A 26,891-nucleotide genomic window follows, 5' to 3' on the forward strand; every position below is an offset into this window, starting at 1 on the left:
GGGGGGGGGGCCTTCCCAGCGCTCGGGGGGGCTCCGTGCCCCCCAGTCCCAGCACACAGGACTTGGGGCGGAATCCTGCCCCCCGGCATCATGGGCTGGGGGGCGGCAGCGCGCAAGGGGTTAAGGATGCTATTGGACTCCCTCCCCGGGGCGGGGCCGGACGCGGGGGGCGGGGCCGGCGCGGGGCGCGGGGGGACCGGCTGTTGCGCGGCCGCCGGGGGAGACTCAGTCCCGGCTCGGAGCCGCGCAATGAGCGCGCTGACCAAGGCGCGCAGGGAGCGCCAGCCGCAGGCTGAATATGAGGCGCAGGCGAAAGGTGAGGGGGGCGGGGGCCATGGGGCCGAGCCCAGCCCGCTGCTCCCCTCGCCAGCCGGGGGGCCGCGCCCCCGCGGGGGGGTAGAGTGGGGGCTGGTGGCCCGGCTCCGGGGGCTGGTGGCCCGGCGCGGCGCGGCGCGGCGCGGCGCGGGCTGCAGCAGGTTGGAAGCAGCTTCCCCTGCAGGTTCCGGCCTCGGCTCGATTTAACTTCCTCCCCCACCCCCACCGCGCCGCGGGAAGGGGGCGCAGCGGCGTTCAGGCCGGGGGGGGGAGCAGGAGTCCCGGCACCCCCCCCCCCGCTCTAACCACCAGGCACCATCGCCCTGCCACAGCCAGGAGAGAGAACCCGGGACCCCCCCTGCTCTCACCACTAGCCCCCACTGCCCTGCCAGGACTTTGTCAGTTATCGGTGGGGCGTGACCTGGTGTGTGGGGGGGGAAGTGGCCTGGACGCCTGGGCTCTTTCCTGGGCTGTCGAGGCAGGTGGGGGTGGATGTGTCTGAGGCTTGGGGGCAGGATGTGGGGGGGGCACAGGACGCGGTTTCTGGAGGGGATTCCCTGCGCCCGACTGTGGGCACCCTGAAGGGTGTGGCTGGGCCATGGGCAGGCCACCGGATCCTGGGCTGGCCCCTGCCCTCACCCCTTGCCCGGGGCAGCGCAGGGGGGCAGAAGAGAGGGAGGGTTTCAATCCCGCTGCCCCAGCCAGCTCCTGCCATGGGGCCAGATGTGGGCTGGCCCCCAGTGCCTGCCCCCGAGCCAACCCTGTGACCATGGGGCAGGCCCTGCAGGAGTCCAGGGGGGCCTCTGCCCCGCCCTCCGCCAGACTCCCCCACTTCCCCTTTCCCCATCCGGCTGGGCCTCTGCAGCTGTCTCGGAAACGAAAGTGTCCTGCTGACAAATCGGAGCTGCCCGGGGCCCCTTCCCTTCCCGCCAGGCCCCCCCCGGGGCCCCTTCCCGCCGGGCCCCCCCCGGGGCCCCTTCCCTGCTGGCCCCGGCCCCCCCCGGGGCCCCTTCCCTTCCCGCCGGGTCCCCCCCCGGGGCCCCTTCCTGCCAGGCCCCCCCCCGGGGCCCCTTCCCTGCTGGCTCTGGGCTCCCCCCGGGCCCCTTCCCTTCCCACCAGGGCCCCTTCCCTTCCCGCGGGCCCCCTTCCCTTCCTGCTGCCCCCCCGAGGACCCCTCCTTTCCCACCTGCCTTGTCCCTCTCTGGCCCCCCTTTGCCCCGGACTCCTGGGTCCCTTCCCTGCCGGCAGAGCTGCGGGGCCAGCTGGCGGAGCAGCAGCGGGCGCGGGAGGCCCAGGCGGAGGCCCACCTGCAGCTGCTGCAGGACCTGGGCGATTTCCTGCGGCGGAAGGCGGAGCTGGAGCTGGACTATTCCCGCGGGCTGGAGAAGCTGGCCGAGAGATTCAGCGCCCGGCTGCGCGGGGCCAAGGAGCACCCCAGGTGGGCAGAGCAGGAGAGGCGGGAGGCCCCGTGAGGTGGCAGGGGGCGGAGCCAGCTGGCAGCGGGGGTGCCAGGCAGCATGGCCTTGAATCTTTGAGCTCACGTGCGGAATAATTGTGCTCTGTGCACGGTGACACATGCGCCGGGCACCGCCTGTGCACACAGCCTGAGCTGGGCGCTTTGCTCACCAGCCGTGTGGCCGCCCCAGTGCCCTGCTCGCAGGCAGCCCTGGCACTGGCCGGTCTGGGCGCTGGGGCACTGAGGAGGCTGCTCTCCACCCAGGAAGGAGCAGGACCTGACAACCCCCCTGCAGTGCTGGCTGGTGCTGCTGACGCTCACACGCCAGACGGGCCGGGACCACGGGGCGCTGAGCGAGATCTGTGCCGGGCCCCTGAACCTGCTCCTGGGCCAGCTCAGCGACAACGTGGGCCATCTGGCCAAGAAGGTGGGGCTGGGGGCGGGGTCCCCTTCCCTTCCCCTGCCCTGCTCCCCAGCCTGGGCCCTGCTCCCTCAGTCCCTGGGTGCTGGGGTGGGAAGGAAGGTTCATTGGGGTCAGTCTGGGGCCTCCCCGTTCTAATGCTGCCCCCCCCCCCCGCCGCCCACAGAGCAGGGAGCTGGAGCAGCAGGTGCAGGACGAGACGCTGACCATGATTTCTGAGCTGCAGATGGTGAGTGGGAGCTGGTCGCCCTCGGTCACTTTGTGTCCTTGGGCCAGTTGGATTTGTTGGGGGGTTGAAATGTGCGATGTGCAGCCCCGATCTGGAGGTAGCGGGTCCCCGTGCAGCCAAGCCTGCCTGGCCGTAGGCGCGGGGGAACATCTATTGGAACGGGGCAGTTCAACAGGAAGCGACGCTTACGGTATTTAACATGCAAGCAAATGAAGAAGAACACGAACGCTTCCTTCGGAGCCCACGGATCCTCCTCATTTCTAACCGCTCAAGCCCGTAGACACCCCAGAATGCAGCACAGCCTCAGGGAGCGGAGCCAATCTGAGTCAGCTAGAAATAGTATTTGCGAGGGGAACCGCCACAGTTCGTGGCCCAGGGCAGGTGAGTCAAAGGCCTTCGCTCAGACGGTCTCTGGGAAGCTTAGGGTCCGAGCTGCAAAACCAGAGAAACGTCCTTCTGGTTTCGAATTTCCACTGTGTCGCCAGCTCACGGAGTAGAAGCCCCAGAACAAATCGGCTTCAGGCTTTGTGGAGAGGCAGGGTCCGAGGAGCTTGCCGACAGGCTTCGTCCTGCCAACCGGCCAGCGTCCCGCTTGCTGCTCCTGATTCCTGGGATGCAGAACTCGCCACAGCGCAGCCCTGGCCCCAGTGCAACACGACGTCCCGTGTATTAAGTAACACGGGAGTTGAAAACGATTCCGACCAGCGGTTCTGATATCGGCAACGCTCCGCAAACCTGTTCAAAGAGTCGTTTTCTTTCTTCCCTCAAGCCATTAGCACCTATGGAGACTGCTCCCTCCAACCCTGCCAGCCAGGGGGGGCTGCAGCCCGTGAGTCAGGGCACCACAAACAAACTCCCCCTGCCTCCCCCTCGCTGCACAGACGCCCCCACCCCCTGCAAGCTGGGGCTCAAATCCTGCTTCTCTACCTGGCAGGCACCAGCACCCAAGCTGGGAGTCGGGACGGGACAAAGCACAAAGTCCCCCCCACCCCAACGCCAACACCCTCCCGCCCCCCCCCGCCCCAGGCACTCAGCCCCTAGCCTCCCCTTCCAGCCTGGGGGAATTGAATGTGGGCTGGGTTTCTGCCTCCACCCCCTTCTCGCACACATGGCACTCCCCAAAGGCCCCCCCCGCCCCCGGCCCGTTGCCCCTCACTGCCCCCCTCCCCCCGCTGCTCCCGGCCCTTTGCCCCTCACTGCCCCCCCTCCCCCCGCTGCCCCCGGCCCATTGACCCTCACTGCCCCCCCTCCCCCCGCTGCCCCCGGCCCGCTGCCCCTCACTGCCGCCCCTCCCCCCGCTGCCCCCGGCCCTTTGCCCCTCACTGCCCCCCCTCCCCCCCGCTGCCCCCGGCCCGTTGCCCCTCACTGCCCCCCCTCCCCCCGCTGCCCCCGGCCCGCTGCCCCCTCACTGCCCCCCCTCCCCCCGCTGCCCCCGGCCCTTTGCCCCTCACTGCCCCCCCTCCCCCCGCTGCCCCCGGCCCGCTGCCCCCTCACTGCCGCCCCTCCCCCCGCTGCCCCCGGCCCGTTGCCCCTCACTGCCCCCCCTCCCCCCGCTGCCCCTGGCCCGTTGCCCCTCACTGCCCCCCTCCCCCCGCTGCCCCCGGCCCGTTGCCCCCTCACTGCCCCCCTCCCCCCGCTGCCCCCTCACTGCCCCCCCCTCCCCCCGTTGCCCCCTCACTGCCGCCCCTCCCCCCGCCGCCCCCCCCTGGCCCGTTGCCCCCCCCCTCACTGCCCCCTCCCCCTGCTGCCCCCTCCCTGCCCCCCCTGCCCCCCGCTGCCCCCGGCCCGTTGCCCCCTCACTGCCGCCCCTCCCCCCGCTGCCCCCGGCCCGTTGCCCCCTCACTGCCGCCCCTCCCCCCGCTGCCCCCGGCCCGTTGCCCCCTCACTGCTGCCCCTTGTTCCCTGCTTGTCTCCCCTCCCCACCTGATCCTCCTTTAGGCTGCTCAGCCGCCCCTCCCCCCGTGCTCTGTGAGCCCTGCCGGCCCCTGGGGGGCTCATTGACCAGCCTGCAGCCGTGGGGAGCTGGGGGAGTCTGGGGGCTCTGGGCTCCCCACTGAGCCCCCCCCCTCCCCAGGCACTGAAGAGCTACCAGGCGCTGCACACTGAGAGCCACTCTGCCGAGCACAAGCTGCGGGACGCCGAGCGGCAGGAGGAAAAGAAGGGGGTCCGGCAGCCCCCCGAGCCAGTGGGGGGTGCTGGGCTGGACAAGACCTCCCGGCGCACCTCCCTGCGCAAGGGGGAGCGGCTGCTGGAGAAGGTAAGTGGGGGGCTGATCCCACTGGTGGTTCAGGTTCGGGGCACCCCAGGGCGGGCAGGGGCGCTGGGGGTCCCCAGGGTGGGTGGGAGACCAGGAGCTCTGGTTGGGAGCAGGCAAGGGTCTGGGGGCTGCGGGTGGGGGAGGGCAGGGAGCTGGGGGCTCCGGCTGGGGGCGGGCAGGAGGTCTGGGGGCTCCGGCTGGGGGCGGGCAGGGGCTCTAGGGGCTGCGGGTGGGGCGGGCAGGGAGCTGGGGGCTCCGGCTGGGGGCGGGCAGGAGGTCTGGGGGCTCCGGCTGGGGGCGGGCAGGGGCTCTAGGGGCTGCGGGTGGGGCGGGCAGGGAGCTGGGGGCTCCGGCTGGGGGCGGGCAGGGGGTCTGGGGGCTCCGGCTGGGGGCGGGCAGGGAGCTGGGGGCTGTGGGTGGGGCGGGCAGGGGGTCTGGGGGCTCCGGCTGGGGGCGGTGGGCAGGGGGTCTGGGGGCTGCGGCTGGGGGTGGGCAGGGAGCTGGGGGCTCCGGCTGGGGGCGGGCAGGGGGTCTGGGGGCTCCGGCTGGGGGGGCAGGGAGCTGGGGGCTGTGGGTGGGGGGGCAGGGGGTCTGGGGGCTCCGGCTGGGGGGGCAGGGAGCCGGGGGCTGGCTGGGGGGCGGGCAGGGAGCCGGGGGCTCCGGCTGGGGGGGGCAGGGAGCTGGGGGCTGCGGGTGGGGCGGGCAGGGGGTCTGGGGGCTCCGGCTGGGGGGGCAGGGAGCTGGGGGCTGCGGGTGGGGCGGGCAGGGGGTCTGGGGGCTCCGGCTGGGGGGGCAGGGAGCTGGGGGCTGCGGGTGGGGCGGGCAGGGGGTCTGGGGGCTCCGGCTGGGGGGGCAGGGAGCTGGGGGCTGTGGGTGGGGCGGGCAGGGGGCCTGGGGGCTCCGGCTGGGGGGGCAGGGAGCTGGGGGCTGCGGGTGGGGCGGGCAGGGGGTCTGGGGGCTCCGGCTGGGGGGGGCAGGGAGCTGGGGGCTGCGGGTGGGGCGGGCAGGGGGTCTGGGGGCTCCGGCTGGGGGGCAGGGAGCCGGGGGCTGCGGGTGGGGTGGGCAGGGTGTGACGGCACGTTGGGGTTCCCCGTCTCCTGCACCCTGAAATGGCACAAACAGACTGTACCAGCCAGTGGAATTGAGGGTGGTTTATTGCTCCTCCAGCCCAGCGCAGCACAGATGTAATCTGGTTACAGGAACTGGGCTAGGATGCCTCAGGCCCCCCTTGAGATGGGGGAGACTGGGCCCCTAAAACTCCAGCTCCTCTCCCTAGGCTGTCTCATCCATCCTCACAGACAGCCACCAACCAACTAACTAAATTCCCTTCCAGCCCTGCCCCCAGTCCAGGGCAGCATCCACCTTCCTTTGTTCCTCTCCATGGGGGGTGTCTGGCCACTGGTTCAACAAGTTTGGCCTTACCTCTGCCTGGCGAGGTTTTCCCTGCTGGGTCTTGCTCCAGACAGCAGGGGTCACCACAGCCCAGCAAGTACCCCCACTTCGTCACAGTTCTCCCCCCTCCGAGAGCGAACTGAGCAGGGTCACTCCGCTCGTGACCTAGGGAAGTTCGGGTCCTCTGCGTGGGAACCCGCCCTGGGGACATGGGTGCTCCCCTTGACTCGGGCCGGCCATGGCAAGGCCCCACATGAGCTGGCTTCCCTCTGTCCACTCGCCGCCCCGCTCCAGGGTGACTGGCGCAGGCCTGTCCTCGGGGGTCACACCCACCCTTCCGCTGGCCTTGATCTCTGGCCAGGGTCTCTCGGGCCGGGGCCATGAGCCCAGCGAGCCTTCTCTGGACAGCCAGGGCGGCTTCCACCCCCGATGCTCCATCCAGGGAGGTCTTCCCCTCCCATAACTCTCTCAGCAAGCCCAGAGGGTCTATCTGGGGTAGAGACCCCCAAGCCGCGTTCCTCCTGTCTTGGGCCTTCCCGCCCCTCTGGCAGGAGTCACAGGACCGGCAGTACCGCTGCACGGCTGTAAAGATTCCCGGCCAATAGAAGTGCTGGAGCAGCTTCAGCCGGGTGCTCCGGATCCCCGGTGGCCCCCAACGGGGACATCGGGGGCCAAATACAGCAGCTTGAGGCGATACTTTCGGGACGACCAGCTGCCGCTGGACCCCCATGCCCTCGCCTTCCTGGGGGGAGCCACTCACGGAACAGGAGCCCATGCTCCCGCAGGAATCTCTCCTGGCCACCTCTCCCCCGGGGCTGAGCTGCACGGAGGCCGGCCTGGTCCCTCAGCCTCTGCAAGGAGGGGTCTGCCTGCACCTCAGCCTGGAATTCAGCTGCTGAGGCAGGGATCGGGACCTGTCCCCCACCTCTGCCTAGGTCCGGAGTCCCAGCCTGGCTGGACCCCGTGTCCACTGGGATGGGACCCTGAGGACGCTGCCAGGAGTCCTTCCCTGGACCCACGTTGTCGGCCCCCCGCTGGCTCTGGCTCCGGGTAGTGACTAGAGCCCGCTGGGATTCATGGGGCCACTCCTCTAGGTCATTCCCCATCAGCACCTCGGTGGGCAAGTGCGGGTGCACCCCCACTTCCTTGAGGCCTTCCTTCGCCCCCCATTTCAGATGCACCCTGGCTACAGGCACCTTAAACGGGGACCCGTCTATGCCCTTCAGGGTCAGCTGCGCGTGGGGTAGTATCCGCTCCTGGGCCACTATGTCGGATCGGGCCAGAGTCACCTCCGCCCCCGTGTCCCAGAAGCCCGTCACCTTCCTACCATCCACCTCCAGGGGTATGAGGCACTCGCTCCGCAGGGGCCGTCCTGCCCCCACCCGGTACACGGAGAAATCCGCCTCCTGAGAATCAGACCTCCCAGGGGAGGTGCACTGAGCATCCTTCCCCTCTCTCTGAGCTGAGGTTTGCCTGCCAGCCCCTGCCTCTGGGGCAGCCTGCCCTTCCTCCCGCCCCAGCCAGTTAACCCTGGAAAGTCCCCGGTCCTGGGACCTGGTGCACTGAGCCCTCTTGTGGCCTTTTTGCCCACAGCGATAGCAAGTTAGGCTTTGGGCTGTCTCTGTCCAGGCCCTGGCTGGTTCTCTGGGGCGCAGACGACCTGTTCCTTGGTCTCGCCCCGTAGTTGACTCCCTCCGTCGCTCAGCCGAGATCCGGTCTCTGCGCGGTTCCCTCTCTCTCCGGGACTCCCGTTCACACCCGGACCGGCTCTCCGTGAACTCATCCGCCAGTCTCTGGCCTCCTGGGGGTTCTCTGGTCTCCGGTCCTTGAGCCACAGCCTCAGTTTGGGTGGGCACGCTTCATAGAACTGCTCCATCATGACCAGCTTGAGCAGCTCCTCTGCGGCCTGGGCTCCGACTCCAGACACCCACTTGCGGCAGTATTGCGCCAGGCGGGAGGCCAGGTCCACATAGGTCTCCCGTGGCCCTTTCTGCACCCCCCGGAACTTCTTCCTGTACATCTCGGGGGTCAGCCCGAACTTGTGCAGCAGGGCCTCCTTGACTCGGTTGTAATCCCCTGGCTGTAGATCCTCCAGCTGACTGAGCACTCCGGCCGCCTCCTGGCTCAGTGCGGGGATGAGCTCCTGCAGCCAGTCAGCTGGGGGACCCGTTGCAGTCCACAGGCCCTCTCAAAGGTACTGAGGAACCCGTCTATGTCACCCATGTCCTTCAATTGGGCCACCACGGGCCTCTCCAAGCGCCTGGCAGCCCCGGGACCCTGGGGCCCATCCGCACTTGGCGCAGCCAGTGCCCCGCCGGTTCTCTGCTCTGCCATGGCCAGCTCATGCTGTCGCTGCCTCTCTCGATCTTGGCGCTCCTTCTCTCGATCCTGGCGGTCCCTCTCTCGGTCCTGGCGCTCCTTCTCTCGGTCCTCACTTCCAATTCCCGGATCCGCAGCTGGATCTCCAGCCGCCGCAGCTCCGCTGGGCTGGCCCCTGCCCTAGATGGGCTACGGCTTGCCGGCCTCCCGGGAGGCGCTGTCTCATCTCTCCGGTGGGGTCCAGCGCTCCTCCCCCTCTCTGAGCCTGACACACTCTCAGGGGGGGTCTGGCTGCTTCCCCTGGGGACAAGATCCTGGCCCTGTGGCTGGTCATTCTCTTCCAGCTGGGCAATCAGCTGGGCCTTGGTTGCTTTCCGCACAGGCAAGCCCCTCTCTCTGCACAGCCCCGCCAGCTCTGCCTTCAAGAGTCGGGCGTAGGCCATCTGCCAGCTGGGCCCCTCGGTGCAGACTCACCAGTCTAGTGCTGCAGCGCCCCACGATTCCCAGGAACCGCTTCGCTCTGTCTCCAGTACGCCTGGCTCCAGGGCTCTTGCTTCTACTGCGCCTTGTCGCTCACCGCTGGAAGCTCCATCCACAGGGTGTAGTGCATCCCACTTCTGACACCAGTGTGACGGCGCGTTGGGGGTTCCCCGTCTCCTGCACCCCGACATGGCACAAACAGACTGTACCAGCCAGTGGAATTGAGGGTGGTTTATTGCTCCTCCAGCACAGTGCAGCACAGATGGAATCTGGTTACAGGAACTGGGCTAGGATGCCTCAGGCCCCCTTGAGATGGGGAGACTGGGCCCCTAAAGCTCCAGCTCCTCTCCCTAGGCTGTCTCATCCATCCTCACAGACAGCCACCAACCAACAAAATCCCTTCCAGCCCTGCCCCCCAGCCAGGGCAGCATCCACCTTCCTTTGTTCCTCTCCATGGGGGTGTCTGGCCCCTGGCTCAACAGGTTTGGCATCACCTCTGCCTAGTGAGGTTTTCCCTGATGGGTCTTGCTCCAGGCAGCAGGGGTCACCACAGCCCAGCAAGTACCCCCACTACGTCACACAGGGGGTCTGGGGGCTCCGGCTGGGGGGCAGGGAACTGGGGGCTGCAGGTGGGGCGGGCAGAAGGTCTGAGGGCTCCGGCTGGGGGGCAGGGAGCTGGGGGCTGCGGGTGGGGCGGGCAGGGTGTCTGGGGGCTCCGGCTGGGGGGCGGGCAGGGAGCCGGGGGCTGCGGGTGGGGCGGGCAGGGGGTCTGGGAGCCTCCGGCTGGGGGGGCAGGGAGCTGGGGGCTGTGGGTGGGGCGGGCAGGGGGTCTGGGGGCTCCGGCTGGGGGGGCAGGGAGCTGGGGGCTGCGGGTGGGGCGGGCAGGGGGTCTGGGGGCTCCGGCTGGGGGGGGCAGAGAGCTGGGGGCTGTGGGTGGGGCGGGCAGGGGGTCTGGGGGCTCCGGCTGGGGGGGCAGGGAGCTGGGGGCTGCGGGTGGAGCGGGCAGGGGCGGGGCTCCGGCTGGGGGGGCAGGGAGCCGGGGGCTGCGGGTGGGGCGGGCAGGGAGTCTGGGGGCTCCGGCTGGGGGGGGGGGCAGGGAGCCGGGGGCTGCGGGTGGGGCGGGCAGGGGAGTCTGGGGGCTCCGGCTGGGGGGGGGCAGGGGAGCCGGGGGCTGTGGGTGGGGCGGGCAGGGGGTCTGGGGGCTCCGGCTGGGGGGGGCAGGGGCCGGGGGCTGTGGGTGGGGCGGGCAGGGGGTCTGGGGGCTCCGGCTGGGGGGGGCAGGGAGCCGGGGGCTGCGGGTGGGGCGGGCAGGGGGTCTGGGGGCTCCGGCTGGGGCGGGCAGGGGGTCTGGGGGCTGCGGGTGGGGCGGGCAGGGGGTCTGGGGGCTCCGGCTGGGGGGGGGGGAGCCGGGGCCGGGGGGGCGGAGCAGGGGGGGGGCTGGGGGGGCGGGGCTGGGGGCGCGGAGGGGCTGGGGGGGGGCAGGCTGGGGGCGGCTGGGGGGGGCAGGGAGCCGGGGGCAGGGGTGGGGCGGGCAGGCTGGGGGCAGGGGGGCTCCGGCTGGGGGGGCAGGGAGCCGGGGGCTGGGGGGGGCAGGGGCTCAGGGGAGCTGGGGGCGGGGTGGGGCGGGCAGGGGGTCTGGGGGCTCCGCTGGGGGGGGGGCAGCTGGGAGCTGGGGGCTGCGGGTGGGGGGGGGGCAGGGGGTCTGGGGGCTCCGGCTGGGGGGGCAGGGAGCTGGGGGCTGCGGGTGGGGCGGGCAGGGGGTCTGGGGGCTCCGGCTGGGGGGGCAGGGAGCTGGGGGCTGCGGGTGGGGCGGGCAGGGGGTCTGGGGAGCTCCGGCCGGGGGGGCAGGGAGCTGGGGGCTGCGGGTGGGGCGGGCAGGGGGTCTGGGGGCTCCGGCTGGGGGGGGCAGGGCTGGGGCTGGGGTGGGGCGGGCAGGGGGTCTGGGGGCTCCGGCTGGGGGGGGTGCAGGGAGCTGGGGGCTGTGGGTGGGGCGGGCAGGGGGTCTGGGGGCTCCGGCTGGGGCGGCCCTCGGCCCCCATGGCTGACGGTTGGTCCCGGCAGCGCCAGGCCCGATTCCTGGCGGCACGGCAGAAGTGCGGACTGGCGCGAAACGCTTACCTGCTGCACCTGGCGGCCACCAACGCCGTGGCCGGGAACTCCTGCCTGCAGGACGCGCCCGACTTGCTGGACGTACGTGGGGCCTGGCTTGGGCTGGGCTGCAGGCTGGGGGTGAGGGGCACGGGGGTGGCCGGTGGCATGCTGGTCGGGGGTGCTGGTGGATGGGCAGGTGGGGGGCTGGGCGAGGGGGCAGGGGCTGCAGGTCAGGAGTGGCTGGGTGAGCTGAGGGTCGGGGGCTGGACTCAGGGTCGGGGCTGGTGGAGTGGGGGCTGGGAATCAGAGGGTTGGGGAGAGCAGGGGGTCAGAGGGCTGGGCAGTTGGGCAGGGGGTCAGGGCTGCGGGTCAGTGGTGGGTGGGTGGGCAGGGGTGCTGGGAGTTGGGGGGGGTGGGCAGGACAGGGGGGCTGGGCTGGGGATGCTGAGGGTCAGAGGGGTGGGGGCTGGGCAGAGGGGGGGGGCTGGGAGTTGGGGGCTGGGCTGGGGGTGCCGGGGGGTCGGAGGGCTGGGGGTAGGGGGCTGGGAGTTGGGGGGCTGGGCTGGAGGTGCCGGGGGTCGGAGGGCTGGGGGTAGAGGGCTGGTAGTTGGGGGGCGGAGGGCCGGGGGGCTGGGCTGGGGGTAGGGGCTGGGAGTTGGGGGGCTGGGCTGGGGGTGCCGGGGGTCGGAGGGCTGGGGGTAGAGGGCTGGTAGTTGGGGGGTGGAGGGCCGGGGGGCTGGGCTGGGGGTAGGGGGCTGGGAGTTGGGGGGGGGGCTGGGGGTGCCGGGGGTGGGGCTGGGGGTAGGGGGGTGGGGGGGTGGAGGGGCGGGGGCTGGGGGTAGGGGGCTGGGAGTTGGGGGCAGAGGGCCGGGGGCTGGGCTGGGGGTAGGGGGCTGGGAGTTGGGGGGCGGAGGGCCGGGGCTGGGCTGGGGGTAGGGGGCTGGGAGTTGGGGGGCTGGGCTGGGGGTGCCAGGGGTCGGAGGCTGGGGTTAGGGGGCTGGGAGTTGGGGGGCGGAGGGTCGGGGGGGCTGGGCTGGGGGTAGGGGCTGGGAGTTGGGGGGCGGAGGGCCGGGGGGGCTGGGCTGGGGGTAGGGGGCTGGGAGTTGGGGGGCGGAGGGCCGGGGGGCTGGGTTTCAGGGTGTCTATCCCCACAGTGTTCGGCCCTCGGGTTCCACCTGTCGCTGGGCCGGCTGCTGCGGACGTACCTGGCGGCCGAGGGCCGGGCCCAGAACTCCTGGCAGGGGGGCTGCAGGCTCTGGAGGGGGCTGTGCTGGCCCTGGACCCCCCAGGAGACAAAGCGCGGCTGGTGGAGGCCAACCCAGCTGCCTACGGGCCCCCCCCCCCTCACTTCGAGTACCACCCGCACGAGGGTGACGAGGTGAGGGGAGGTGAGGGGGAGGGGTGGTGAAGGGGGGGGGGGAGGAAGAAGGGGTGGGGGAGGGGGGGGTGAGGGGAGGGGTTGGTGAAGGAGGGGTGAGGGAGGGGGCGGTGAAGGAGGGGTGGGGAGGGGGTGAGGGAGGGGGGCGGTGAGGAGGGGTGGGGAAGGGGGGTGGGGGAGGGGGGTGAGGGAGGGAGGGGGCGGTGAAGGAGGGATGAGGGAGGGGGCTGTGAAGGAGGGGTGGGAGGGGTGGGAGGGGTGAAGGGCGGAGGAAGGGAGCCGGGGGGTGACGTGGGGGGTGGTCGGCCCTGCCCCTGCCCCTGCTGGCTGCAGCCCCCCGGCTCCCCCCAGGTGTCGGAGGTGCAGGCGGGCGGCTCCCTGCGCCCCGAGGTGCTCCAGCTGCTGGGCGGCATCGAGACGCGGCTGAGGGACCTGAGCCTGGAGACGGACGAGGTGGGTCGGGGGCCCTGGGGCCGCGACTCCCCGGGCAAGGCCCCCCTCGCCGGCCAGCCCCACAGCTGGCTCCTTCCTCGGGCAGGCTCGCTAGCGCGGGAGCAGCAACTTGCCGCTGGGTCTGCACGGGCCGGGGACTCTCCCCTTGCGGCCCCCGGCCCCACCCCCAGCCCTGGCCCAGGGAAACTGAGGCACGGAGCAGCCGCTGAGCCCGCGTCCCCGCAGGTGAACAAGACGCTGCAGGCGACGCTGAGCAGCCTCCGGGAGCTGCAGGGGGCCGACGAGGAGCCCGACGCGCTGGAGGGGCTCCGGGGGGCTCGGCTCGGCTGAGTCGCTGCGGGGGCCGGCCCCGAGGGGCGCGGCTGGGTCAGGAGACGGGCCCAGCAGCAGGAGATGGAGACCTTCTATCTGACGGTGGGACCCCCCCGCCGTGCCCCCGCCCCCCCCCCCCCCGCCGTGCCCCCGACCCCCGCCCCCCGCCGCCCCCGCCCCCCCGACCCCCCCCCCCGACCCCGCCCCCACCCCCACCTTGCCCCTGCCCCCTCCCCCACCGTGCCCCCGACCCCCCACCCCCCCCCCCGCCCCCCCCCCCCTTCCCCCGCCGTGCCCCCCCCTGCCCCCGCCCCCTCCCCCACCGTGCCCCCGACCCCCCCCTTCACCCGCCCCCCCGCCTTGCCCCCCCTGCCCCCCTCCCCCACCGTGCCCCCGGCCACCTCCGCCCCCCCCCCTCCCCTGACCCCCCCCCCCCGCCGTGCCCCCGACCCCCCCTCCGCCCCCCCCCCCAACTGTTGCCCCGACCCCCCTTCACCCGCCCCCACCCCCGCCCCTCCCCCACCTGCCCCCGCCCCCTCCCCCCCCCCGCCGTGCCCCCCGCCCCCCCCCCCGCCGTCCCCCCCTGCCCCCCGCCCCGCCTTGCCCCCGCCCCCCCCCCCCTCCCCCGCCGTGCCCCCGACCCCCGCCCCCCCAACTGTTGCCCCGACCCCCCCTTCACCCGCCCCCCCCCCCCCGCCTTGCCCCCACCCCCCTCCCCCACCGTGCCCCCGACCCCCCTGCCCCCACCCCCCCTTCCCCCGCCCCCGCCCCCCCCCCCCCCCCCCCTCCCCCCCGCCGTGCCCCCGACCCCCGCCCCCCCAACTGTGCCCCCCCCCCCGACCCCCCCCCTTCCCCCCCCCACCCCCCGCCGTGCCCCCCCCCCCACCCCCCGCCCCCCACCTGTGCCCCCGACCCCCCCCCACCCCTGCCCCCCTGCCGTGCCCCACCCCCCTCCCCCGCCGTGCCCCCGACCCCCGCTTCCCCTGCCCCCCCCCACGTGCCCCCGACCCCCGCCCCCCCAACTGTGCCCCCGACCCCCCCCTTCCCCCGCCCCCCCCCGCCGTGCCCCCACCCCCGCCCCCCAACTGTGCCCCTGACCCCCCCCTTCCCCTGCCCCTGCTGTGCCCCAAGCCCCTTCCCCTGGCCCCCCCCCCCCACCGTGCCCCCCCCCCGACCCCCCTCCTTCCCCCGCCCCGCCCCCAACTCCCTCCCTCCCCACTGACCCCCCTAACCCCCCAGTGCCCGGCTCACACCTGCCCCCCCAGAAGCTGGAGCTGTTCCTGTCCCGGCGGAGCATCGGTGCGAAGCTGGAGGCCAAGCGGGAGCTGCTGCGAGGGGCCCTTGCGAAGGGTGAGCCGGGAGGGTGGGGTGGGGGGCGGGGGGCACGGGGGGCGCCGGCGTCCGGACACTAACTCTGCCTCTTGCTTTCCCTGCAGCGGGCGCTGAGGACGGGGAGGAGCCCAGGTGAGGGTCCCGGGGGGCAGAGCCGGGTCCCTATTGCCAGGGGTCCTGGCCCCCGAATCCCCCCGAGCTCTGACGTGTCCCCCCCCGGGGCCCCGGCGCACGTGTCCCGCCCCCGCGTCCCGGCCGCCTTCGCCTCCTTCCCCACCGACCTGGAGGACTTTGTGGAGGTACGGCCCCTGGCGGGCCCTAGGACGGGGGACGCGGGCGGGGCGGCGGGGGGGGGGGGGTCGCGGGCGGGGCAGAGGCCGGGGGGCTGCGGGGGGGTCACGGGCGGGGCAGAGGCCGGGGGGGCCGGGGGGATCCGGGCGGGCCCGAGGCCGGGGGCGGGGGGGTGCCGGCGGGGCAGAGGCCGGGTGGGGGTGGGAGGGTGGGGGGGTCACGGGCGGGCCCGAGGCCAGGGGCGGGGGGGTCACCGGCGGGGCAGAGGCTGGGTGGGGTGGGGGGTCGCGGGGTCACGGGCGGGCCCGAGGCCAGGGGGTGGGGGTCACTGGCGGGGCAGAGGCCAGGTGGGGTGGGGGGGTCGCAGGGAGGTCACGGGCGGGCCCGAGGCAGGTATGGCGGGGGAGCAGGGGGTCACTGGTGGGGCCGGGGCGGGGTGGGCGGGGGGTCACCGGCGGGCCCGAGGCAGGTATGGCGGGGGGCAGGGGGGTCACTGGTGGGGCCGGGGCGGGGGGGGGGGCGGGGGGTCACCGGCGGGCCCGAGGCAGGTATGGCGGGGGGCAGGGGGTCACTGGTGGGGCCGAGGCCGGGGGGCCTGGGGGTCACTGGCGGGGCCGAGGCAGGTATGGCGGGGGGGCAGGGGGTCACTGGTGGGGCCGGGGCGGGGGGTCACTGGCAGGGCCGAGGCCGGGGGGCAGGGGCGGGCGGGCGGGGGGCAGGGGGTCACTGGTGGGGCCGGGGCGGGGGGTCACTGGCGGGGCCGAGGCCGGGGGGGGGGGGGGTCACTGGGGGGGCCGAGGCCGGCCGGGGTCTGATCTCCCCCCCCCCACAGAGATCGGGTCAGGCCGTTCCGCAGGTGGTGGAGAGCTGCGTCCGCTTCCTCAGCTTGCACGGTAAGGCGGGGCTGGCGCCCGTCCCCCCCCCCCCCCCCCCCGGAGCCTGGGTCCCCCCTTGGCCCTGCCCCACACGTCGGCTCCCCACAGGGCTGCAGCACGAGGGGATCTTCCGCGTGCCGGGATCACAGATGCGGGTGACAGAGATCCGGGAGGCCTTCGAGAGAGGTGAGGGTGCGGGCGGGGTCTGGGGTAGGTGGTGGATGGTGTGGGGGGGCAGGGACCAGTCATGGGCAGTGCGGTGGGGTGGGGGGGGGGGCTGGGGGAAGGGAGCGGGCAGGGGCAGGGGGGGGGGGCCGGGGGGGGGGGCCCGGGCGGGAGGGGAGCGGGCAGGGGCCGGGGAATGGGGGGAGGGGGGGAGCAGGGGCCAGGGCGGGAGGGGAGCGGGCAGGGGCCGGGGGGGAGGGGGAGGCCGGGGCTGGGGCGGGAGGGGGAGCGGGCAGGGGCGGGGGGGAGGGGCAGGGGGGACCGGGGGGGGGGCGGGAGGGGAGGCGGGGCGGGAGGGGCGGGCGGGGCGGGGATGGGGAGGCTGGGGCGGGAGGGGAGCGGGCAGGGGCCGGGGCAGGGGGAGGCTGGGGGGCGGGAGGGGAGTGGGCAGGGGCTGGGCCGGGGGAAGGGGGGGGCCGGGAGGGAGAGGGCAGGGGCGGGAGGGAGGGGGCAGGGGCAGCGGACCGGGGGGGGGGGCCCGGGGGGGCGGGCCGGGGGGGGTGGCTGGTGTGGGAGGGGAGCGGGCAGGGGCAGGGGCCGGGCTGGGGGGAGGGGACGGGCCCCGGGCGGGAGGGGGGGGGCAGGGAGGGCCGGGGGGCAGGGGCCGGGCCGGGGGCCCGGGCGGGAGGGGAGCGGGCAGGGGCAGGGGCCGGGGGGGGCCCGGGCGGGAGGGGAGGGGCAGGGGCAGGGGCCGGGCCGGGGGGCCCGGGCGGGAGGGGCAGGGGCCGGGCCGGGGGGGCCGGGCCGGGGGGAGCGGGCAGGGGCAGGGGGGGCCGGGCCGGGGAAGGCGGGCGGGCCCCTCATGGCTGCGCCTGGCCCCCCGCAGGTGAGGACCCCCTGGCAGACGGCTCCTACCCCCGTGACCTGGACTCGGTCGCCGGCGTCCTCAAGCTGTTTTCCGGGGGCTGCAGAAACCCCTGTTCCCGCCCGACGCCTTCCCGGAGCTGCTGGCGATCGCCCGTGAGCACCCGCCCCGCCCCGCCGCCGCCCCTCTCCCCCCCCCGGTGCCCCTCTCTTCCCCTCCGCCCGCCTCCCGGTGCTCCTCTCTTCCCCCCGCCCACCCCGCCCACCCCCCAGTGCCCCTCCCTTCCCCTCCGCCCGCCTCCCGGTGCTCCTCTCTTCCCCCCGCCCGCCCCGCCCACCCCCAGTGCCCCTCGCCCCCTCCGCCCGCCTCCGGTGCCCCTCTCTTCCACCCCCCCGCCCGCCCCGCCCACCCCCCGGTGCCCCTCTCTTCCACCCCCGCCCGCCCCGCCCACCCCCCGGTGCCCCTCTCTTCCCCCCCGCCCGCCTCCCGGTGCCCCTCCTCCTCCCCCCCACTCCGCCCGCCCCCCCGCCGGTGCCCCTCTCTCTCCCCTCCGCCCGCCTCCCGGTGCCCCTCTCTTCCCCCCCGCCGCCCCGCCCACCCCCCAGTGCCCCTCTCTTCCCCTCCGCCCGCCTCCCGGTGCCCCTCTCTTCCACCCCCGCCCGCCCCGCCCACCCCCCGGTGCCCCTCTCTTCCACCCCCGCCCGCCCCCCCCGCCCCCCCCCCCGGTGCCCCTCTCTTCCCCCCCGCCCGCCTCCCGGTGCCCCTCTCTCCCCCCCACTCCGCCCGCCCCCCGGTGCCCCTCTCTTCCACCCCCGCCCGCCCCGCCCACCCCCCGGTGCCCCTCTCTTCCCCCCCGCCCGCCTCCCGGTGCCCCTCTCTTCCCCCCGCCCGCCCCTGCCTGCCCCACTGTCCCCCGCCCGCCTGGTGCCCCTCTCGTCCCCCCCTCCCCTGTCCCCCCTCTGACCTCCCGGCTGCCCCCCAGAGCTGGAGTCCCCGTCCGAGCGCGTCTCCCATCTCCGCACCCTCGTCTCGCACCTGCCGGCGCCAGTGGCCGTCGTCTTACGATACCTCTGCACCTTCCTCCACCAGTGAGTGTCCGGGGGGGTGCACTGTGGGGTGGGCGGGGCTCGGCGGGTGTGCTGTGGGGCGGGCGGGCTTGTCGAGGGCACTGTGGGGCGGGCGGGGCTCAGTGGAAGCGCCGTGGGGCTGGGCGCCGTGGGGCAGGCGGGGCTCGGCGGGGGCACCATGGGGCTGGGCGCCATGGGACGAGGCAGGGCTCTGCGGGGGCGCCGTGGGGCGGGCGGGGCTTGGCGGGGGCGCCGTGGGGCTGGGCGCCGTGGGGCGGGCAGGGCTCTGCGGGGGCGCCGTGGGGCGGGCGGGGCTTGGCGGGGGGCACCGTGGGGCGGGCGGGGCGGCGGGGGCGCCGTGGGGCGGGCGGGGCTCGGCGGGGGCACTGTGGGGCGGGCGGGGCTCGGTGGGGGCGCCGTGGGGCGGGCGGGGCTCGGCGGGGGCGCCGTGGGGCGGGCGGGGCTTGGCGGGACGCTGTGGGGCTGGGGGCCATGGGGCGGCCGGGGCTTGGCGGGGGGCTGTGGGGCGGCTGGGGCTCGGCGGGGGCGCCGTGGGGCGGCCGGGGCTCGGCGGGGGCGCCGTGGGGCGGGCGGGGCTCGGCGGGGGCGCCGTGGGGCGGGCGGGGCTTGGCGCCGTGGGGCTGGGCGCCATGGGGCGGCGGGGCTCGGGGGGCGCGCCGTGGGGCGGCCGGGGCTCGGCGGGGGCGCCGTGGGGCGGCCGGGGCTCGGCGGGGGCGCCGTGGGGCGGGCGGGACTCAGCAGCCCCCCCCCACACCCCAGCGTGTCCCAGTTCAGCGAGGAGAACATGATGAACCCCTACAACCTGGCCGTCTGCTTCGGGCCCACGCTGGCCTCGGTGCCCCCCGGCCTGGACCCCGTGGCCGCCCAGCCCCACGCCAACGAGGCCATCAAGTGCCTGATCCTGGAGCCCGAGGCCACGTTCCCGCCCCCCACCCAGCTGCCCGGCCCCCTCTACGAGGCCTGGCCGGCCCCGGCCCCGCCCGACGAGGACTGGTGAGTAGCGGGGGGTGGGGCTTGGGTGGGGGCGGGGCGAGGCGTGTTCGGGGGGCTCGAGTGGGGGGCTGGGCGCTGATCTCCCCGTGTCTCCCCAGCGAGGACCCCGGGACCGAGGAGAACGAAGCGACGGGCCCCTGGAGCCGCTGCCTGGGACCGGCAAGGATGGTGAGGGGCTGCCCCCAAAGGCCTGCCCAGCGCTGGCAGCGGGACCCCAGCATCTGGGCCCGAGGGAGCTGGCGGCGGCAGGGGCCTGAGGGGCGGGCGGTGGTGGGAGGGGCCTGAGGGGTGGAGGGCGGGCCCTGAGGAGTGGGCGGGGGGTGGGAGGGGCCTGAGGGTTGGGGGGGTGGGGCCTGAGGAGTGGGCGGGAGGGGCCTGAGGGGTGGGCAGGGGGTGAGAGGGGCCTGAGGGTTGGGGCGGGGCCTGAGGAGTGGGCGGGGGGCGGGAGGGGCCTGAGGGGTGGGAAGGGGGTGAGAGGGGCCTGAGGGGCGGGGCGGTGGCAGGGGCCTGAGGGGTGGGCGGGGGGCGGGGCGGGAGGGGGTGGGGCGGGGGGGCCTGAGGGGTGGGGGGGGCGGCCGGCGGCGGCGGGAGGCTCCGAGGTGCCAGCGGCCCCTGACGTGCCCCCAGAGCCAGAGGCCCCCCTGGACGCCGTGGGGCGCTTTGCCTACGTGGGGCGCTCGGCCCAGGAGCTGTCCTTCCAGCCCGGCGACCGCATCCGCCTGCTGGCCAAGGCCTCGGAGCACTGGTGGCGCGGGGAGCTGCACGGGGCACGGGGCCTGGTCCCCCACAAGTACATCAGCCTGCCCCCCAGGTGAAGGGAAAGGAAGGGAAGGGGGGCTGGGCGGCGGGGGAGGGGCTGCCCCCAGGAGAGGGGAGGGGGAGGGGGGCTGGGAGTCTGGGGGCAGGGAGCAGGCCCCCAGTGGTCTCTCTGCCCCCCAGGGAGGGGGAGGGAGGGGGCCTGGGCGTCTGGGGGAGGGGAGCAGCCCCCAGGAGGGGGAGGGGAGGGGGCTGGGTGTTTGGGGGAGGGAAGCAGGCCCCCCAGGAGAGGGGAGGGGGGGGGGCTGGGTGTTTGGGGAGGAAGCAGCCCCCACAGGAGAGGGAGGGGAGGGGGGCTGGGCGTCTGGGGGAGGGGGGCAGCCCCCGCAGGAGAGGGGAGGGGGAGGGGGCTGGGCGTCTGGGGGAGGGGAGGAGCAGCCCCAGGAGAGGGGAGGGGGCTGGGCGTCTGGGGGAGGGGCAGCCCCCCAGGAGAGGGGAGGGGGCTGGCGTCTGGGGGAGGGGGCAGCCCCCGGGGAGGGGAGGGGAGGGGGCGGGCGTCGGGGAGCAGCCCCTTACGGTCTCTCTGCCCCCAGTGGCGAGCCAGGCCAGAGCCCCCGCACCTCTGGGTCGGACGCAGACAGCGGATCCCCCCGGCAGAGTCCGTCAGCAGGTGAGGGGCGTCCCCGGCCCCCCGCCCCCCAGCCCCCCGGGGCCACGGCGCCCGCTCACCCCCTTTCCCTCGCAGGCTGCGGGTGAACTCGGACGGGGGCCGCCAGCGCCCCGGGCACCAGCCCCAGCCGCAGACTCGTCTCCCCCTTCCTGGACATGGGGCCCCTGCCCCTGCCCCCTCCCGGGGCCCCCGGCCTCTGGACAGGTGAGACCCCCCTCGGGAACCGGCCCCCCCACGGGCCCCCAACCCTTCTCTACCAACCCCCCTTCCCGCCCCCAGGACGGAGCGGCCAGGCCCTGCCGGAGGGCGCCCCACCAGCGCAGAGAGACAAGGGGCCGTGGAGATGGACAAGGTACGTGTGGGGGGCACACCCCCTTTCCTGCCCCCCAGCCAGGCCCCTGCCCTGCCTCCGGGCTGGTTCCCCCCAGGGCTGGGCCCCCCATCTACCCGCCCGCTCTGCCCCCAGGGCTGGGCCCCCCATCTACCCGCCCGCTCTGCCCCCAGGGCTGGGCCCCCCCCCTCACCGCCGCTCCCCAGGGCTGGGCCCCCCATCTACCCGCCCGCTCTGCCCCCAGGGCTGGGCCCCCATCTACCCGCCCGCTCTGCCCCCAGGGCTGGGCCCCCCATCTACCCGCCCGCTCTCCCCCAGGGCTGGGCCCCCCCATCTACCCGCCCGCTCTCCCCCCAGGGCTGGGCCCCCCCATCTACCCGCCTGCTCTCCCCCAGGGCTGGGCCCCCATCTACCCGCCCGCTCTGCCCCCAGGGCTGGGCCCCCCCATCTACCCGCCTGCTCTGCCCCCCCCCAGGGCTGGGCCCCCCATCTACCCGCCCGCTCTGCCCCCAGGGCTGGGCCCCCCATCTACCCGCCTGCTCTGCCCCCAGGGCTGGGCCCCCCATCTACCCGCCCCTAGCTCTGCCCCCAGGGCTGGGCCCCCCTCTGCCTGCCTGCTCTGCCCCCAGGGCTGGGCCCCCCATCTACCGCCTCCTCTCCCCCAGGGCCTGGGCCCCCCCATCTACCCGCCCGCTCTGCCCCCAGGGCTGGGCCCCCCATCTACCCGCCTGCTCTGCCCCCCAGGCTGGGCCCCACCATCTACCCGCCCGCTCTGCCCCCAGGGCTGGGCCCCCCATCTACCCGCCTGCTCTGCCCCCCAGGGCTGGGCCCCCCATCTACCCGCCTGCTCTCCCCCCAGGGCTGGGCCCCCCATCTACCCGCCTGCTCTGCCCCCCAGGGCTGGGGCCCCCCATCTACCCGCCTGCTCTGCCCCCCAGGGCTGGGCCCCCCATCTACCCGCCTGCTCTCCCCCCAGGGCTGGGCCCCCCATCTACCCGCCTGCTCTGCCCCCAGGGCTGGGCCCCCCATGCACCCGCCCGCTCTGCCCCCCCAGGGCTGGGCCCACCATCTACCGCCCTCTGCCCCCAGGGCTGGGCCCCCCCATCTACCCCCTGCTCTGCCCCCCCCAGGGCTGGGCCCCCATCTACCCGCCTGCTCTCCCCCGGGCTGGGCCCCCCATCTACCCGCCTCCTCTGCCCCAGGGCTGGGGCCCCCCATCTACCCGCCTGCTCTGCCCCCCAGGGCTGGGCCCCCCATCTACCCGCCTGCTCTGCCCCGGGCTGGGCCCCCCATCTACCCGCCTGCTCTGCCCCCCCCAGGGCTGGGCCCCCCATCTACCCGCCTGCTCTGCCCCCCCAGGGCTGGGCCCCCATCTACCCGCCCGCTCTCCCCCAGGGCTGGAGCCCCCATCTACCCGCCTGCTCTGCCCCCCAGGGCTGGGGCCCCCCATCTACCCGCCTGCTCTGCCCCCCAGGACTGGGGCCCATCTACCCGCCTGCTCTGCCCCCCCAGGGCTGGGCCCCCCATCTACCCGCCTGCTCTCCCCCCAGGGCTGGGCCCCCCATCTACCCCCTGCCTGCCCCCAGGGCTGGGCCCCCATCTACCCGCCCGCTCTGCCCCCAGGGACAGGGCCCCCCATCTACCCGCCCGCTCTGCCCCCAGGGCTGGGCCCCCCATCTACCCGCCTGCTCTCCCCCAGGGCTGGGCCCCCCATCTACCCGCCTGCTCTCCCCCAGGGCTGGGCCCCCCCACCCACCCGCCCCCCCTCTGCCCCAGGGCTGGACCCCCCCATCTACCCGCCCGCTCTCCCCCCAGGGCTGGGCCCCCCATCTACCCGCCTGCTCTGCCCCCCCCAGGGCTGGGGCCCCCCATCTACCCGCCTGCTCTGCCCCCCAGGGCTGGGGCCCCCCATCTACCCGCCCGCTCTGCCCCCAGGGCTGGGCCCCCCATCTCCCGCCCGGCTCTCCCCGGGGCTGGGCCCACCATCTACCCGCCCGCTCTGCCCCCAGGGCTGGGCCCCCCATCTACCCGCCCGCTCTGCCCCCCAGGGCTGGGCCCCCATCTACCCGCCCGCTCTGCCCCCCCAGAGCTGGGCCCCATCTGCCAGCCTCTCTCCCCCAGGGCTGGGCCCCCCATCTACCCGCCCGCTCTGCCCCCCAGGGCTGGGCCCCCCATCTGCCCGCCCGCTCCCCCCCAGGGCTGGGCCCCCCCATCTACCCGCCCGCTCTCCCCCCAGGGCTGGGCCCCCCATCTACCCGCCTGCTCTGCCCCCCAGGGCTGGGTCCCCCATCTACCCGCCTGCTCTCCCCCCAGGGCTGGGCCCCCCCATCCACCCACCTGCTCCCCCCCAGGGCTGGGCCCCCATCTGCCCGCCCTCCTCCCCCAGGCTGGAGCCCCCATCTACCCGCCCGCTCTCCCCCGGGCTGGGCCCCCCATCTACCCGCCCGCTCTCCCCCCAGGGCTGGGGCCCCCCATCTACCCGCTCGCTCTCCCCCAGGGCTGGGCCCCATCTACCCGCCTGCTCTCCCCCAGGGCTGGGCCCCCCATCTACCCGCCTGCTCTCCCCCAGGGCTGGGCCCCCCATCTACCCGCCCGCTCTGCCCCCAGGGCTGGGCCCCCCATCTACCCGCCTGCTCTCCCCGGGGCTGGGCCCCCCAACTGCCCGCCTGCTCTCCCCCCAGGGCTGGGCCCCCATCTACCCCCCTGCTCTCCCCCAGGGCTGGGCCCCCCATCTACCCGCCCGCTCTCCCCCAGGGCTGAGCCCCCCATCTGCCACCCGCTCCTCCCCAGGGCTGGGCCCCCCATCTACCCGCCCGCTCTCCCCCCAGGGCTGGGCCCCCCATCTACCCCCCCGCTCTCCCCCAGGGCTGGGCCCCCCATCTACCCGCCTGCTCTCCCCCCAGGGCTGGGCCCCCCATCTACCCGCCTGCTCTGCCCCCAGGGCTGGGCCCCCCATCTACCCGCCCGCTCTGCCCCCAGGGCTGGGCCCCCCATCTACCGCCTGCTCTGCCCCCAGGGCTGGGCCCCCCATCTACCCCTGCTCTCCCCCCAGGGCGTGCTGCGGGGCATGGACTGCGTGTTCAAAGAGCTGCTGACCAGGAGCGCCGGCAGGCCGGGGGGGCTGACGAGAAGCTGGAGGGTCCGGAGCGCCCCAGAGCCGCGGCGGCTGGGAAGAGGAGCCCCTGCCCCCCCAAGCCGCGGGCGACAGGAAGTGATACCCGCCAGCCTGGCCCGGGCGCCCGGGGCCCCCAGCGCCCGCTTTGAGCTTTGCCCTGCTGGGGCCCGATGCCTCCCTTCTCTCCTGCGGGGGGGGTCTGCACGCCCCCCCTTCTCTCCTGCGGGGGGGTCTGCACCCCCCTTCTCTCCTGCGGCAGGAGGGAGAGTCTGCACGCCCCCCTTCTCTCCTGCGGGGGGGGGGAGTCTGCACGCCCCCCTTCTCTCCTGCGGGGGGGGGGTCTGCACGCCCCCCTTCTCTCCTGCGGGGGGAGTCTGCACGCCCCCCCCTTCTCTCCTGCGGGGGGGGGAGGGTCTGCACGCCCCCTTCTCTCCTGCGGGGGGATCTGCCCCCCTTCTCTCCCTGCGGGGGGGGGGTCTGCACGCCCCCTTCTCTCCTGCGGGGGGGGGAGTCTGCACGCCCCCCTTCTCTCCTGCGGGGGGAGAGTCTGCACGCCCCCCTTCTCTCCTGCGGGGGGAAGAGTCTGCACACCCCCCGCTTCTCTCCTGCGGGGGGAAGAGTCTGCACGCCCCCCTTCTCTCCTGCGGGGGGGGGGGAGTCTGCACGCCCCCCCTTCTCTCCTGCGGGGGGGGGGGGTCTGCACGCCCCCCCCCTTCTCTCCTGCGGGGGGGGAGACACCGCCCCCCCCCTGCCTGCTCTCCTGGGGGGGGGGAGAGTCCGCACGCCCCCCCCTTCTCTCCTGCGGGGGGGGAAGAGTCTGCACGCCCCCCCTTCTCTCCTGCGGGGGGGGAAGAGTCGCACGCCCCCCTTCTCTCCTGCGGGGGGAGAGTCCGCCCCCCTTCTCTCCTGCGGGGGGGGAAGAGTCCGCACGCCCCCCCTTCTCTCCTGCGGGGGGGGAGAGTCCTGCACCCCCCTTCTCTCCTGCGGGGGAAGAGTCGCCCCCCCCTTCTCTCCTGCGGGGGGGGGAGAGTCCGCACGCCCCCTTCTCTCCGGGGGGTCAACCCCTCCTCCTTTCTCTGCGAGGGAGGCAGGGGCCCCCCAGCCTGACTTTTACCCGCAATAAAGGGGTGTGTCCCGGGGCCTGTCTGGCGGCTCATTTTGGGGGGCGGAGCTGCTGGGGGCCCTGTGGTAAGGGGCGCTGCGCAAGGGGCGTTACCGTAGCGCTGCTAATACTGCGCCTGCGAGCATGGCCTCCCCCTACCGTAACACTGGTAAGAGAGGGCCTGCCGTAATGCTCCTAATATTGTGCCTGCATCTGAGCGCTGCTACCGTAATCCTGCTAATAGCACGCCCCCCCCCCCCCCCCCCCCCCCAGAGCTGGCCCCTCAGCCCTGGGTGTGGGAGCCCTGTGCGGGGGGGTACAGGGAGGGGCCGTGCCCGGTAGGCTGCCCTCTGCACCCACACAGGCTGGGTCCTGCAACCCAGAGTCCAGGGTGAGGGGCTTGCTGGGGGCAGAATGGGGTGATGGGGCCCTGCTCCTCCCCCCCAGGTGTGGGGCTCAGCCGGGAGCACAGCGGGGGCTGCGGCGACGGGGACACAGCGGAGAACAGTCACCGCAGCCCCGGCAGCCAGGCCAGGCCAGGGTGCCCCCCCCCCAGGCCTGGGCCCTGCCTGCAACTTGGCCCAGTCTGACTCCCCCCCCCCCAGGTTCCTCCCCCTGGCCTTTCCCTTGCTTCTCAGAAGTGGCAGCAGGTCCCCTCCTGCCCCAGGGCGCGCTGGGGGGTGAGTCGGGGACACTGGGGCACAATCCCCACGTGTCACAGCAGCTGGGCCGGGCGCCCTCGCTAAGCACCGCAGGGAGGGGCGGTCCCAAGGGGCTGAGCCCTGGGCTGTGGGGGCAGGGGATTCCTAGGGGCCCAGACAGGCCAAGTGCTGGCAGGACTGGGGAACTCGTGCCAGGAAGGAAGCCAGCATGGTGCTGAGGCAGGTGTGAGTTCCCCGCGTGGCGCTGCCTCAGTTTCCCTGCTTTGGCCTTCCCCTCTCTGCTGGGGGAGGAAAGAGGAGGTTCTGGGGAGAGTGGGGCACCGGGAGGAGGGGCGCCCTGCGGTGCTGCCACTTGGAATGTGGCCCCCATCTGAGCAAGACTCCTGCCTGGGCCCCAGCCACACCGTGGCCTCCAGAGGTGGGGGGCTGGCGCTGCCTCCGTACCCCTACAGGCAGGTCGGCCGGCCCAGCAGCGGGGAGTTCCACAGATCAGCAGTTCCGCCGGGGAGTGCCAGTCCGGCCTGTTGAGTGCTCAGGGCCAGAGGGTGAAGGTGCCGTGGGGCTGAGGCCAGGCCAAAGGAACCTTCCGGGGGGGGGGGGGCGTCAAACAACCCTCCCCTGCTGTCCAGCCTCTCAGGCCTGGAGCCCAGCCTGGCCGGTGGGAGGGGCGGAGACCCCCAAAATAGTGGACACACTTGCTCATGGATGGGGCTGGCTGGGAGGAAGGGGGACAGGACGCAGAGCTGGGGGGATGGGGGGCAGCCACTGGCCAGCAGGCACTCCCTGGAGTTGCTAATAGAAGCCAAGCAGGGGGTGTTGGGAGCCCCCCCCCCGGCTTCTGCTCGCTCCCTTGGGGCGCCCAGCACTGATGGGCCCGGCTGGGACCCCAGCGAATCCGGCAGGGTCCGAATGGCGCTATGGGGCGGGGACGCGACTCCCGGACCCCTGGCAAGGGGTACGTCTGGTTCCACGGCCCCACCCGCAGCACTGGGGGGCGGGGAGCTGTGGGGCTGATGCGCCCCGGCGCGGGGGGGGGCAGGGAAGGCGGGTTTGAACCAGGCAGGCCCGTACTGGAGAGATGCCAGAACCACCCGGATCCCCCACAGCCGGCGGGGCAGTGGGAACCATCTGGCCCCCTACCGGACCTCAGCCCCCCCGATCTCAGCCCCCCCGACCTCAGCCCTACGCCAGACACCAGCCCCCCCGACCTCAGCCCCCTGACCTCAGCCCCCCCCGACCTCAGCCCTACGCCAGACAGCAGCCCCCCGACCTCAGCCCCCCGGGTCCCAGCCCCCCCCCGACCTCAGCCCTACGCCAGACACCAGCCCCCCCGACCTCAGCCCCACGCCAGATACCAGCCCCCCCGACCTCAGCCCCCCCGACCTCAGCCCTACGCCAGACACCAGCCCCCCCGACCTCAGCCCCCCCGCCTCGGCCCCCGACCTCAGCCCTACGCCAGATACCAGCCCCCCCTGACCTCAGCCCCCCGACCTCATTCCTACGCCATTCCAGCCCCCCGACCTCAGCCCCCCCGACCTCAGCC

The 26,891-nt window shown here is 75.1% G+C and overlaps 1 protein-coding gene across 1 annotated transcript; it reads left to right on the forward strand.

Moving 5' to 3' along the window:
* The first annotated feature begins 90 nt into the window (after positions 1-90).
* ARHGAP4 (Rho GTPase activating protein 4) lies at positions 91-23,806 on the forward strand. The gene is given in 25 exon segments (XM_089770255.1): positions 91-316; positions 1,564-1,753; positions 2,036-2,198; positions 2,359-2,421; positions 4,496-4,678; positions 10,931-11,059; positions 12,115-12,193; positions 12,196-12,338; positions 12,690-12,791; positions 13,017-13,205; positions 14,369-14,453; positions 14,540-14,566; positions 14,655-14,734; positions 15,559-15,619; positions 15,710-15,787; positions 16,653-16,718; positions 16,721-16,786; positions 17,614-17,719; positions 18,479-18,712; positions 18,811-18,880; positions 19,340-19,523; positions 20,062-20,138; positions 20,214-20,342; positions 20,418-20,490; positions 23,522-23,806. Coding segments are annotated over 25 exon segments (3,015 nt in total). The 3' UTR covers positions 23,734-23,806.
* The last annotated feature ends 3,085 nt before the right edge of the window (positions 23,807-26,891 follow it).

The sequence above is a fragment of the Pelodiscus sinensis genome, chromosome 18 (assembly GCF_052426305.1).
Source record: "Pelodiscus sinensis isolate ZL-2025 chromosome 18, ASM5242630v1, whole genome shotgun sequence".
NCBI lineage: Eukaryota > Metazoa > Chordata > Testudines > Trionychidae > Pelodiscus > Pelodiscus sinensis.